This window comes from Vanellus vanellus (assembly GCF_965231255.1).
Source record: "Vanellus vanellus genome assembly, contig: HAP1_SCAFFOLD_2248, whole genome shotgun sequence".
NCBI classification, from domain to species: domain Eukaryota; kingdom Metazoa; phylum Chordata; class Aves; order Charadriiformes; family Charadriidae; genus Vanellus; species Vanellus vanellus.
Window position 1 is genome coordinate 314 of NW_028128671.1, and position 13,082 is coordinate 13,395.

A 13,082-nucleotide genomic window follows, 5' to 3' on the forward strand; every position below is an offset into this window, starting at 1 on the left:
AATACAGCAGAACCACCAAGTCACTGGTAGTTTGTCCTACACGTACCTGAGAGTCCCTAACTCAAAGGAAGCTTCCAAACGGGCATGGTTAGGGCCAGCCAGATTTTGGGCAAACCTTCAGCAGCATTCCCTGAAGTACTTAAGTGTCAAGGAGGTTTCCTGCCACAAGAGGGACGCGAGCCCAGCCAGGCGGGGAAGGACGCCCCACGCTATCTGCAAGAGGTAAGCACGGGGGGACAAGGCAGATTAATCACAAGTAACAAGGGGAACTCAATCAGCTTAAATGTGGCAATCAAGGAAGATACATGGAGTGCAGGGAGACAGATGGTTGTGCGCATTTATTTTTCTTTGATAAAAATGGTATGCAAATTACACAGCCATGGAGGCTCTTGGGAAGATACCACCCTGCTGGTCCTTGGGGAGTTTCTTGGAGTCATAACATTCAAACACACCAAAATGGAGGGGGGAGGGAATGGAGGATGGATCTAAACTGGGAATAACATGAACTTCAACATTTTCCAGTGAAGCGAAAAGATCGTTAACTTATTTTTTTCAATTTCCTTTTTTTGTTTTTACACTTTCAGGAATGAGCCTACTGAGCACAAGAGTCACCAAACCCCTGACACCACCGCGTAAGAACTCAATTGCTGGGGCAGAAACACACCTTTCGAACACATTCTTCTGCACGGCACTTTCAACTCAAGTTCAAGAACAGCAAGCCTGATCCCCGAAGGCATCGAGGCTCCTTTACACCATCCCAAGAGTGTAAAGAGGCCATACTTCAAATGTCTTTTTCATGCACATTAGCCCTCTACCAGGAGATCAGAGGCACCTGCACGCAAGGGACACAGGCTCAGTTCATCCAATGGAACATTAAGACAAATGACATCAGAAATTTCCAGGTCATTTCAATTTTTTTTTCCTTTTGATCCATTCCCAATAGGACGCTGGGAGAAATAACCAAAAACCAAACTTGGCTCAAGTTTTAAATATTTGCCTGAAAGGAGGACTAGGGGAGGGAATCATGTACAGTTAAAATCAAGCTACTCAAAACACAATCATTCAGGTAAGTAACTAGAAGTATCGCCTCTACCATCTAGAGAGAGAGAGAAGAGTGTCTGAGACAGAGGGCATATTTAGGAAAAAATACACATCTGAAGTCTCTGTGGCCACGATGAGAACTGGAATCCACATACAAGCCAGTTAAAGAGCATTTCAACATGAAATCTTAACTTAGTAGGAAGGTCAGGGGTTAAGCTGTATCATTTTTTGTTTTAAATACATGGACAGCTGTCAGATATGAAAATGACGGTGGGCTTTCCTGAAAGATCCCCCTGGTGCATGTGTATGGATGCATGTGCTGACATCTGCGGGGCAGCATGACAAGAGTTTAGGAAGGCTGGGAGCCCAGCAGTCTCTCAATTGCTGCATTGATGTCTCCACCAGTAGCTATAAGCGCCTGGAGGTTGGCCTCACGATTAATGAAGCCCATGGCGTTCAGCTGCTCCAGCTGCTGTTGGAATCGCACTTCAGGACTCTGCGCCTACAGAGGGAAAGGACAAAGACCTTAGGGTCAGACAGCAGAGATCAACACCAGTAGGGCCAGCAACGGCGGCTGAGCCGGGACCCCGAGCTCAGCTTTAGGCATACTGAAACACTCCAGGCTCCCCAAGTGACTGAAATACTCCCCCCATTGCCACGGGCTTTGGCAGAGCAGCCACGCTGCGCACAGTGCGTCCAAGTTCTGTACCTACGGTGAGAGCAGCACTGGGAGGAGGATCCATGGCGCTCTTCGCTTCAAACCTGTGCAAAGGGTTACTACACCCCAAAGAACCAGCCAGCCTGAGACACCAAACTTAGCATAAAGCACCATAGCCAAGAGAAACCTGTTGGGGACTGCCTCCCTAGAGTGGGGTGGGATCGGAACAGCCTCTAGCTCACCCTGGGGATGTCCCTCCCCAGAAGCGTATCAGCATGCAGCTGGGCATTACATACTTGAGAGCTTCCTCCGGCCAGCAGCTGGATCATCTGCTGCATGAGCTGCTGTTGGGGGTTACCACCCCCAGCTGGAGAGGCACTGGCCGGCGTCGAAGCGGAGGGAACAGGGTTCTCCGGGATTGTGCTTCCTCCTGTGGAGGACGGGGGCATTCGAGGCATGCCGAAGGAGCCGAGGCTGCAGAGGAAGGCAGGGCACGCTCAGAGGCAAGCTGGCACTTCTGGGTATCCCCCGAGTGCCAGGCAGCACGGTAACCAGCAGGCTCTGCCAGGCTGGCCCTCGCCGAGGCCCGTGCTACAGGACAGCTTTGTCAGTTAAACTGGCTGCGTTTGTATCCTGGTCACACACGGTGCTGGGAGTAAGCAATTCTAACAGAGGCACAGGCCTGAAAGGAACTGCAGAGACTGAACGTGACCCAGAGAGCAGAAGGCCTGAGCGCTGCCAGCAGACCAGTCTGCCCCAACGGACCCACCCAACCTTGTGGCTGTGCATCTCATACTGTTCTCCAGAGATAAAATTCTTGAGTTCAGCCAATACTGAATACGGCAAACAAAAGATGGGGGAGGGACCAAGTGGTTTCCAAACCTTGTCTCCAAAAAGAAAGGGTCAAGGACTTCCCGCGTGAAGTACAAACAAGCAGAAAGTTCTAATTAGCTGGAACTCACAGAGGCCTGCAGGCACACACACACACAGAGAAGTCCCCATGACAGGGTGCCCTAAGCAGATCTCCTCGATGAATCAACATCTAGTCTGCCTGCTGGTATCAAGCATGTCAGCTCCGCCTGCAGAAACCCACTCTGAAGCGCTTGTTACCTTGGCACTAGTCCTGGGGCCTCCGTTTGCAGCGTCTGGAGTCCCTGCTGGATCTGGAGGAGCGCCTGCATGGCGCGGGGGTTGGTGAGAATGGAGAGGGAGTCTGGGTTCTGCATCTGGGAACAAAGGCAAAAAGACACAGCGGTACCAAACAGCGAGAGCGTCGGCAGCCAGAGATCCACCAGCTTTAAATCTGAACAACAATTAACACAGAGCTTCGCCTCTCGCCCTGCAGCCAGAGCAAACCTGCGAGTCTGGTTCCTCCTTCAAGTCTCCAGACTGCAGGGCTCATCTGAGATACTCACAGAATTTAGATCAAATTTCCTAAACAAACCAGGTGAATCAGATTAGAACTGGGGGCACATGCTTTTGGAATTAAAGTGATTTTATTTGATTTACCTGAGTGAACCAGCTGCTCTAGCACAATTAGCTGTTTTAATTTTTGTAAACTCATCAGTGAGAGACTGTCCACACAGGGGTTTCGTGTAGCTTAACTAGTCTAATTTGAAGTCCACCTTTAGGTAGATTACTTAATTTAGATTACCTTGTCTAAATAAGCTCTTCCTTTCTCTCTCCCCTGTGCAAACCCCCTTCTTTCACAGCCCAAACCACCCAAGCCCACATGCTTCCTAGTTCGCTTGCCTAAGCGGCCGAGATACTCCCTTTCCTACAGAGGACGGAAAAGCTCTGGAGCCTGGGGGCTGAGAGCAGCACAGGGCCAGACAGGGGCCTTTACCTGCTGCAGGAAGACAGGGAGCTGAAGGCGGAGCTGTTCTTGAAGCTGTGGATTCCCAGCAAAGAGGGGGACATTTACCATGATCTAGCAAGAGACAGCACACGTAGGTAGGGTCAGAGGGTTGCTGCCACTGGCTGTTAAACCCTACTTAACTAAGCCATGAAGAACAAGTCAGTCATACCCCTGACTCCCTCCCTGGGCTTTCAACACGTTCCCCTAATGCTAATGGGGACTGAAACAAGACAGCTCAATTCCTGGCAGCAGTGCTGATCTGGGGCCACCTGGCCACGGGCAAAGAGAAGGGCCATTCCCATGTCCCTTTGAAAGCCACCTTTTTTTATTAGGGGCTCTGCTAAGACACAGGGTTCAGTACTGCGACTGCCTTCAAGCTATTGAGAAATACAACATAACTGGCTATATTCACTCAGTTCTCTGGTTTCTGCAAGAGGATATAGAAGCAGACTTGTCTCACAAGCATTGTGCTCACGACCTGCCTGACAATCAAAGACAACTGCAACACTTTTACCTGTGCTGCAAAGTCCGGGTTCTGAGCAAGAGTTTGCATCATGCTCCGCATATAAGGGGCAGAGATCATGTTCTGCATCAGCTGAGGGTTTTCAGAAATTTGCTGCAGGAGTCCTTGCATCTCTGGGCTGTTAAACATGCCTGCAAGGGGAATGGGAAGAGAAGGCAAATGAAAACCCTTTACAAGCCTGAGCACTGCTGCAACACCTGAAATACAACATGATATCTAACAACAATGCCTTTACTTCATCCCCTGGCCAACAGGGAACGTTGTTGTGGACAGCAATGGTAGTGCTTTGCTTGCCACTCTTCCGTGCTCTTGAGGGCTGCAGGGACCTGGACTTCCCAAAGTAGCCCTCTGACAGGCACACAAGAAATACCCCATTTGCACTCACAACTGGGCTAGAATCATTCATCTGGAGAGTACCCACAGACAGACACTCAAATGCCAGAGGAAACCACCCTCCAGGGAAGCCTGGGCGAACTCTTCAGTCAGTAGCACCCTCTGGTTCCTCTCTTTCTTACGTACCAGCCCCAATGCTAGCAGCATTCAGCCCAAAGGGGTTGGATACAGTCGGTGTGCTTTGGGTGGTTGCTGAGCCAGTGCTCCCTTCGCTGCTGGGTGCCTGGCTCTGGGAAGCAGGGGGCGTGGGGCTCCAGGGGTTCGGTAACGGCTCTCTGTTTTCCGTCCGCAAAGGCTGAGAGCTTGAGCTATCAGAATTCCCCGTCAAAGAAGAGAAAGGATTGTTGCCAAACTAGGAAAAAAGAAAAAAGAAATAGCTATAATCAGTAAGCCCCAGTAGAGAATGTCAGACTAACCCCACCACTCTAAGAGTTAGGGAACAGCCGATCATATTCATCCAGGTCCAGAATTTGCTAAACACGCGCCACAGTTCGCCTCCTGAGAAATCTGTAATCCACAACACACCTCGCTCAGAAAAAGACCAGGCTCAAGAAATGGCCACAGCCCTAGATTTGGCTCCCAAATACAGGGCTTCAAAACATCCATGTAAAATCAGCACCCGGACATACCAGTAGGTAATGCTAGACTGGAGTATGTCTGCACAGCCTTTTGCAGACAGACCTGTGCTCACTCCTCCTGTGCTTCAAGCCAGCTGGATCTCAGCCAGCTCCAATCCAAAGGCGTCAGGCTTGAGCTAATAGAGTAAGCCGGGCTGAGAGCAGAGGGCTGCGCTAACGAAGCTATGGGGCCTTCACAGCGGCAATGGCTGGCATCCAGCCTGCTCAGAGACGAAAGGAGCGAGGGCAGGTCTCTGCTCAGATATACCAAACCGTGTAATAAAAGCAGATGACAGGCACTGCACAACGTTCTCCTGCTAGTGGCCGCATTCGTCATCTAGAGCGGGCGGGGACAAACAGCCATGCTTTGGGAAGGCTGCTCCGTTAGCACAGGGGTCAGGGAAAGACCCCTTTCCTACGCTCAGCAGACTACACCCCACTTACCTGCTCCCTGGCTGCGCTAAACATGGGCTCCTGGATGTCCGTGTACATCCGGCGCAGGGCATTGTATCCTCCTGGAATGCTCTCGAGGTTACTCAAAGCACGGTCCTGGTTCCGCATCATCTCCTGCATCATGGCAGGGTTACGAGCCAATTCCATGGTCTGGGAAAAGGAGGAAAATGTGGAAAGCTCAGGCCCATGTGCACCATGGAAGACCAGAGTGGGTCAAGAGACTGGTTAGCAGCCCAGTGGTATTCTACTGATCTACCAGCCAAGCACTCAAAGAGTTAAATCTCAGCTCCCAGAAGAAAGAGTATAATTAAACCCGTTTCACAGCCAGAGAGCAGAGAGATCATTTATCCAAGCAAAGAGAGCCCAGGGATCCTGGCTCCTCCCATCCTTGCTCAGCTCTCTTCCTTTCTCAACCTCAATTCAGCTAGATGAGATTGTTTTGTTTCTAAGCAGTATCAGGACATCCAAACATTTAACACCCATATGTTCCCACTCAAAGTAGATGGACTGCATTCAGAAACTGAGAAGGTGGAAGAGATTGGATCCTTCCCATTTCAAGAAAACCAAGAAATTCACCCTCTCCAGGCTTCTGATGGGTCTCCCCTGCACAAAGAACATCCAGATTTCATTTGAGGAGCTGCTTAAGTACATATCATTCACAATTTAGTCCTGCAGCTCTGGAATTTCATGTATGGCTGACACAGTAGAAAAAGATAACTAAGCAGCAGATGGAAACTAAGCTCATTCAGCAACAACCCAGAAGGACCTCCTGACGAGTCTTCCCAGGGGAACAGCAGAGTCCTGTCAAGGGCTATTTAACACTCAGGCTCTCACTCATCCCTTATGCTTCACTTCTGATGAACCTTTGGTCTTCCAGACAGCCAGTCCTCTAGGGCATGGGTCCTCTCTGTTCTGGGACTGTATAGAAAAATCAAGAACCTCTAGGATCCCAGCCTATGACTGGTGCTCTCTGCTGATACAGGTAGTAAAATACTGACTGTACAGCTCTGTATCTATACTTAATCCATCAAGAGAAAGAGAGAGAAATAAAACGCTTTTTGCAGTAGCTTCACTTCTCCATGATTGCTTTTACTCCTATTTCTGAATCAGAACTCAGTAGCCATGCATGCAACACACAAAAGGATCCCAGCATCCTTTTTTGCCCAACACATGATGGATTCAATAGCCCTGAAAGGGAGATAAGAGTTGCAAGTATGTGGGTTGGAGTAATCAGTATTCACATAACTCGAGACCACCATCTGTTTGTGGGGGGCTTAGAGCAGGAAGGAAGAGATCTCTGAAATGACTGATCTGGCATTCACACACTCCCTTTGGAGAACAGGCACTGAAGCTGGTCCACAAAGATGCTCTTGAACATGCTTTAAACGGGCCCTGGTGTGCTGACTCACCTGCCTCATGAGCTCCGGGTTATTCAGCATGTGGCTTATCTCTGGATTTCGCTCCATGAGCTGCTGCATCTGGGGATTAGCCATGATCATCTGTCTCATGAGGTCAGGGTTAGACATCATGTTCTGCACCAAGGGATTCTCCATGATCTGAGAAAGCATCTCTGGGTTGGACATCAGCTGCCGCTGCATCTGCTGCTGGAGCTCCATGAAGTTGGCAGAGCCCATCCCAAGGTTGCCCAGCCCAGTGATGCCGCCAAAGCCAGCTGGAGAGGGAACAACACACGGGGAGAGAGGCGTGAGTCACTAACTGTCGGCAGCTGCAAAAAGAGGACAAGCACATCAGCTGAACTGTACCCACACTAGTCTCAGGGTATCCTATATTCCTACGGCAGCCAGCTCTTGAGGGAGGACACCCCCGACACATGCTTCGCTAAGGGCTTTGGCATCACCCTGAGCAGGAAAACTGAGGTATGCCAGTGGAAGCAACTCATGCAAAGCCTACAGCAAGCAGAGATGACCGCAGGGGTCAAGAACCCCGACTCCTTGGTCTAATCCTAGGAAATTCTTCTTTTGCGTCACGCTTTCTCACAGCCATCACTTACACAGGATTGATGTAGCACTATTAGGGCCTCCATCTCCGGGACCTCCCATGGTCCCTGACCCACTGCTCCGTCTGCTGCCGCTCCCTGTGTCAGAACCGGCGCTGCTGGATGTGGAAGGCTGAGACGGGGCAGCGGGAGAAGAAGGGGTTGCATTGGGGGCAGAAGCAGCATTGGGGGCAGAAGCAGCAGACGTTGAATCTTGGACCCTGCAAAGAAACAGAAGGCGGCATTAAACTCCTGAGATTCAGTAACGGTGAGCAGTCCTCTGTGGGGGACACAGGACGGTGCACCCCACACTGACTGAGCCTCCCCTGAGCCTGTTGTCCCCACAGCAGCCAGCCCTGGCTGCTTCCATTCCTGCCTGCATGGATGCACAGCTGTGCTCCCAGATGCCTTCCATCTGCTGGAATCTGCCTCCCATCCTGATGCATAACAGACCTGGACATTTTATCCTGGCCCACAAGAAGTGGCTTGACTGGTCTTACCCCGAGCTCTTCCTTGAATCACACTGAACTATTTACCTCAGCTATATCCTTGAGCAATGAGTTTGCTCCAAACAGGAAAATCCTCCTGCTGCTCCCACAGAAACCACAGGAGGTTACAGCAGGGCTAGTGCATGGGGTAAACAAGAATATGCTTTTCTGCAAATCCTCCCATGCACTGAATATTCCTATCAGTGCTCCTGGGGGCAAAAATAAGGATCAGCATTACTCTACAGATAGGGAAACTGAGGCACAGGCAGCTAGCATCTGCCCCATGAAGCTACAAAATGTTTCTGGCCAGCTTGGCTATGAATTCACATTTCTGCCACTGGCCATATCTCGCTTACAAGGCTTCTCCATCCAACACAAGTTGACTAGAGCTTCTTTTAATACACACATGCAGATACTGTGCCATAAGCCACAGCGCAGCAGATGCTGGACATGGGCTTTATTGACTACACCAACCCAAGCTAGTACCTTGTAATCACAGTTCCTCCTCGGGATTTCTACAGGAATTTGAAAGAGAACCTTTAAAGATTCTCTGAAGCATCTGCAGTCATGACAGTGAGTCCTGGACTAGCACTGAAGAGCTTTCACATGAAATTAGACCACAAAACTCACTTTACTCGCCTCAAATAATGCTATTACGCCACCAACAAGTAAATAAGAACAATGATTTCTTGATTTTTTTTTTCCCAAACTGAGAATGATTCCTTTCTCTAACTCCGATTCCTTTTTCATTCTTATTCTAGAACTTTAAAAATCAAACTTGAAGGTCCCTGTCCACTTTCCAGACTCACCTGACTGCTGCTGAAAACCAGCAGCCACAGAGAGGGAGGCAGAGAGTGGGGAAACAAAGCAAATAGGAAGCTGAACAAAAAAGGAAGAAGGAAGCCAGAGAAAGGTCACTTGGTTTCTCTCAGCACAGGAAGAGGCTGCAATATCTTCAGTAAGCACTTATCTATGACTATTAGTGGGGAAAAAAATGAGCAACCCAGGACAGCTCTCTTGTTTACCCTTTGAAATGGTTCACAAGTACCACAGTTTGCTGTGGAGACAGCGGTAAATCAGACATCAGACTATCAGGCTACCTGGAGATGCAGAATCCAGCGAGAGGCTTCCTGCAGAAGCTGACAATACACATGCTTGTCTTTGTAAAAAAACAGAAGGGGGGGAAAAGCACTAATCTTGACTAAGCCAGTAAGGCAGCTCTCCCAGGGGACAGCTGAACTGCACAAAGAGCCACAGCCCCATCAGTTCACCGGGATTCTGATCAGACTGCAGCAAGGAGCCCAAGAAACGGTTGCAAAAGGGAGTTTTGAAATCAACAAGACGTTGCTGCACCTTAAGGACAGCCGCTGTTCCTAAGAGCCTTCTGTGCCCACTACTCCACTGGACAGCACTGGGAAAAGCCTAACCCTGTAGGACCTTGCAGTCAGTCCTGCATCACTTTCTCAGGCCGAGCTACATGGTGCAGATGGACACAAGTGAGGCGAGTCCAAACCGGAATCTACCACGGGGTGCGCCCTCAGTACTGTACTTGCACTAACAACCACCACTGTGTGCACGTGGTCATACGGCCCGAGCCTCTGCACATTCCCACTGAGGGACGCACCTGTCTGTGCCCGCCCATGCAGACATGCCTATAGGTACCACACAGAAACACTGCTCTGCCCCATAGATAGTGCTCTGCACAGGCGGTATGCCTCCCGTGGCATCTGAGAGAGCACGAGCACAGGCTTAGAGCAAAGCATATGATAGTAAGTGAAAGAAAAACTGAGTATTAGTTTCAACTTCAACACAAATTCATTGGGAAAGTAATTTCTGCCAAGAGCCACTTATCTTTATTAGAACTAGTATCAAGTTCCAATGAGTTCTTTCATGATTACTAAATTATAAAGGCTCAAAATACACAAAGTCACATACACAAGTTGTGTTAAAGAAGAGTCACCCCCCTCAGGTACTTGCCAAAAAACTTAAACAGCTGTGTAACCTAAGGAGAAGACAGGCCGAGCAATAAACCTCACAGCTGGATGGCAAAGCTATGGCAGGGAGAGGGCCTGGGAGAATTCTCCTGCCAGATCACCTTTGCCAGACTCACACACGCACCAAAACAGCACTCAGGCCTCACACAAGTACTCCGCTTTGGTCGCTGATCGGGCAGAAATGCTCCACCACGGTTTATTCGCATCATCCATTTACCCTCAGACCCCAAGATGAAACAGTTTCTTACTTCTGTGGAGTCTTAATGACCAAGTGTACAGTCAGCCCATCTTTGATCCCATGTTGATTCAACGTGTCTCCATCCTTCAGGATCTTCCCGGCAAAGATCAGAACCAGCTGATCCTGTTTGGCTTTAAACCGCCTGGAAATCTCTTCTTTGAACTGAAAAACAAACAAAGCATTTTTCAGGCAAAGGACTGAGACCAGAAATTTAAAGGTAATACTCCAGATATCATATCCACGATGCAAACAACATAAGGAACTGACAGTCCTCCAGTATCTCACCCAAAATGAGCCCATGCAGGTACCAATTCAGTCACCAGTTGCTGAGGATGTCTGAGGCGTTAAGGAAAAAAACAAACAAAAAACCAAAGACAACCTCTACACTTACAAAATGTGGAGTAAGTTTCAGAAAGAACAGAGGAATTACCTCAAGGGCTGAAGGCTTCCAAAGCAAGACCAAGTGTGTCTTTAAGGTCTAATCCAAATACACCATTTATTCTCTGAATGACTGAACTTTTTTTTGTCTCTGCTCATTTGATATTTTTTTTTTTCCTACGGAAAGCCCAACTCTGATTTAATACAGGACACAGCTCCATGGAAAAGGGAACAATCCTTTATCAGCCAATGGAAATAAACTAGGTCTTCTCCAATTCCTATTTCTGCAACCGAATTCCCTGTGAGCATGCCACGCCACGTAACACAGACACCTCTTCTTTACTGTGTGATGGGGTGGGATTAACACCTGCCAATAAGATTGTCATTGCTAGCCCAGCTGAGACATTCCCAAGTTGATTTGCGAGGAAAAAGGCTTGCATTTGGAAGCCACAAACTAGAGGAAATTTGGAGGGAAAGGCCAGGATGGAAAGAGAAGCATACACCTGTCCCAGAGGAGCTTGCAGCCTCCGCACCAGAACCCTCAAAAACAATGCCTGGGAGAGCACAGCCCTGAGCCCCAGGTCATCCTGGTCACAAAGCTTCGTGCCCTCCTCTGCACAGAGCCGTCACTTAACATTGCACTTACACTGATGGGTTCTCAGAAGCCAACAAGGAAGAAACCCCTGCCTACCCCTCGACTCTGCTCCCCAGAGATCTCTGCCAGGTCCTTGACACCGCAACCTCGTGCCCCACACCCCAGACCAAAGCGTGCAGCAAGCCAAGAGCTGTGCTGACGACACCTTGTCCCAGTGGGCACAGCTACGTCGACAGCACTTGAGCCAGTCCTTGCAAATTCCAGCCCCTTCCTGCTCACCCCATGCCACCGTGCCCTGTGAAGCTCCCTCGCAGGAGGGGCCGATGTTCCCTTTCCTCCACTCCATCCAACCTTTGGCCCAAAGACTTGCGCAGCCCCTCTCCTCTCACCCGAGGGATCTGCCTTTCAGCGTCCAGACCCACAATACCAGCTGCCTCCCCAGAGGCAGCCCCATTCGCACTCATCTGGCTCTGCCCCCAAAGCTGCTTCTCCCCATTGCAGCGCCCTTCCCATACCAACCACTCAAGGAACACCTTCCCTCCCGCTCCCCGCACAACCCAGCCCACCGGCTGAGCCCCCAGACCCCCACCCCAATCCTTCACACCCCTCTCCCCACAGCAACCATCCATCCCAAAGCTCTCTTCCCCCCACAGCCACTCTCCAAGCCCCTCACACACAGCCCCCCACATCACCAACCCACAAACCCTCCCACGGATTACACCCAGCACCATCTCCACTACCTCTCCACCAAGAATATCCTCATCTCAAATGTCACCTCCCCACTCAAAGCCCCTGTCCTCACCCGGGTCACCCAGCTCACCTCAAGCTGGGCTCCTGCAGTGCCCCAAAGGCCAGCAGTGCCCCAAAGGCCGCCCCAGCTCCCCCCGCAACCCGAAGCCAGGTCTCCAAGAGTCCTCCAAGTCCCTCTAGGCCTCACCTCCAACCCAAAGCGGTGTTCCCCCACTTCTCAGGGCTCCCCGGTTCGCTCACTCCACCTCCCTAAAAGCCCCTGCATTCAGCTCCCTAGCCCCTCACCATTCCCAAAACCAGGCCTCTCCAAGTCCTCTCAGCCCCTCACCCCCCTAAAAACAGGCCCTGGCAGATCCCCTCAGCCTCCCACCCCCAAACCAGGCCCCTCCGTGCCCCATCAGCCCCTCACCTCAAACGCAGACCCCTTCAGGACCCCACAACCCCTCACCCCAACCAAAATCAGGGCTCTCCAGGTCCCCTCAGCCCCCCACCTCCAAACCAGGCCCCTCCAGCTCTCCACAGCCTCCCACCCCCCCAAAACCAGGCCCCTCTAGCTCCCCACACCCCCAAGCCAGGCCCCTCCAGCTCCCCTCACCCCTTCACCCCCAAGCCAGGCCCCCCCCCTCGCCCGTCCACACCCCCCCCCCCCCGGGCCCGTCCCCGCCCCCACCTCGCGCACGGAGGCGCCTTCCGCGATGACGATCTCCTCCTTGTCCTTAGGGGTCTTCACCGTGACGCGGATGAGAGCCCCGCCGGGGCCGCCCGGCCCCACCTCACCCTCTCCGCCGGGGCCGGGCCCTCCGCCGCCGCCGCTCGGCTCCGCCATCTTCGCCGCCCGCCCCGCCAGCCCGGGCCGCCACCAGAGAAAGGCGGCGCGCGCCGCCGCGCGAGAGCGGCGCCCCGACCCCCCGCGCCGCCGCTACCGCCCCCTGGCGGCCCGGCGGGGAACTGCTGCGGCGCCGCCGTTTTGGGGGGTGTGGGGGGGGGTGTTAAAGGGGTAGGGATGGGGGGGAGGGTGGGCTGCCAGCGGTGCTGCCTCCTCACTGGCATCCCCACGGGCTGGCGAGAGACCCTCCGGGGCCGGATCTGTCCTGCACCCC

The 13,082-nt window shown here is 51.7% G+C and overlaps 1 protein-coding gene across 2 annotated transcripts; it reads right to left on the minus strand.

Moving 5' to 3' along the window:
• Positions 1–319: 319 nt before the first annotated feature.
• Positions 320–12,809, minus strand: LOC309684114 (ubiquilin-4-like). 2 transcript variants are annotated; one of them, XM_082500069.1, is made up of 11 exons: positions 12,653–12,809; positions 10,270–10,421; positions 7,555–7,760; positions 6,953–7,215; positions 5,535–5,693; positions 4,600–4,825; positions 4,072–4,211; positions 3,546–3,629; positions 2,810–2,925; positions 1,996–2,173; positions 320–1,543 (listed from the first exon to the last, which is right to left on the minus strand). In XM_082500069.1, the coding sequence occupies exons 1-11, from the start codon at positions 12,806–12,808 to the stop codon at positions 1,391–1,393; spliced, it is 1,833 nt and encodes a 610-aa protein (XP_082356195.1). In that variant the 5' UTR covers position 12,809; the 3' UTR covers positions 320–1,390. The 2 variants fall into 2 exon arrangements, with proteins under 2 accessions (XP_082356195.1, XP_082356196.1); XM_082500070.1 differs by lacking the exon at positions 3,546–3,629.
• Positions 12,810–13,082: the final 273 nt, after the last annotated feature.

Bases quoted from the DNA above. Each gene is read 5' to 3' on its own strand.
- LOC309684114 (XM_082500069.1), bottom strand. From the start codon at position 12,808: ATGGCGGAGCCGAGCGGCGGCGGCGGAGGGCCCGGCCCCGGCGGAGAG. The intron at 5,694-6,952 runs GTGAGTCAGCAC...TCCTTTTCCCAG, and splicing joins ACCCGGAGCTCATGAGGCAG to ACCATGGAATTGGCTCGTAA. The intron at 2,174-2,809 runs GTAACAAGCGCT...CTTCCTCTGCAG, and splicing joins GCCCCAGGACTAGTGCCAAG to CCTCGGCTCCTTCGGCATGC.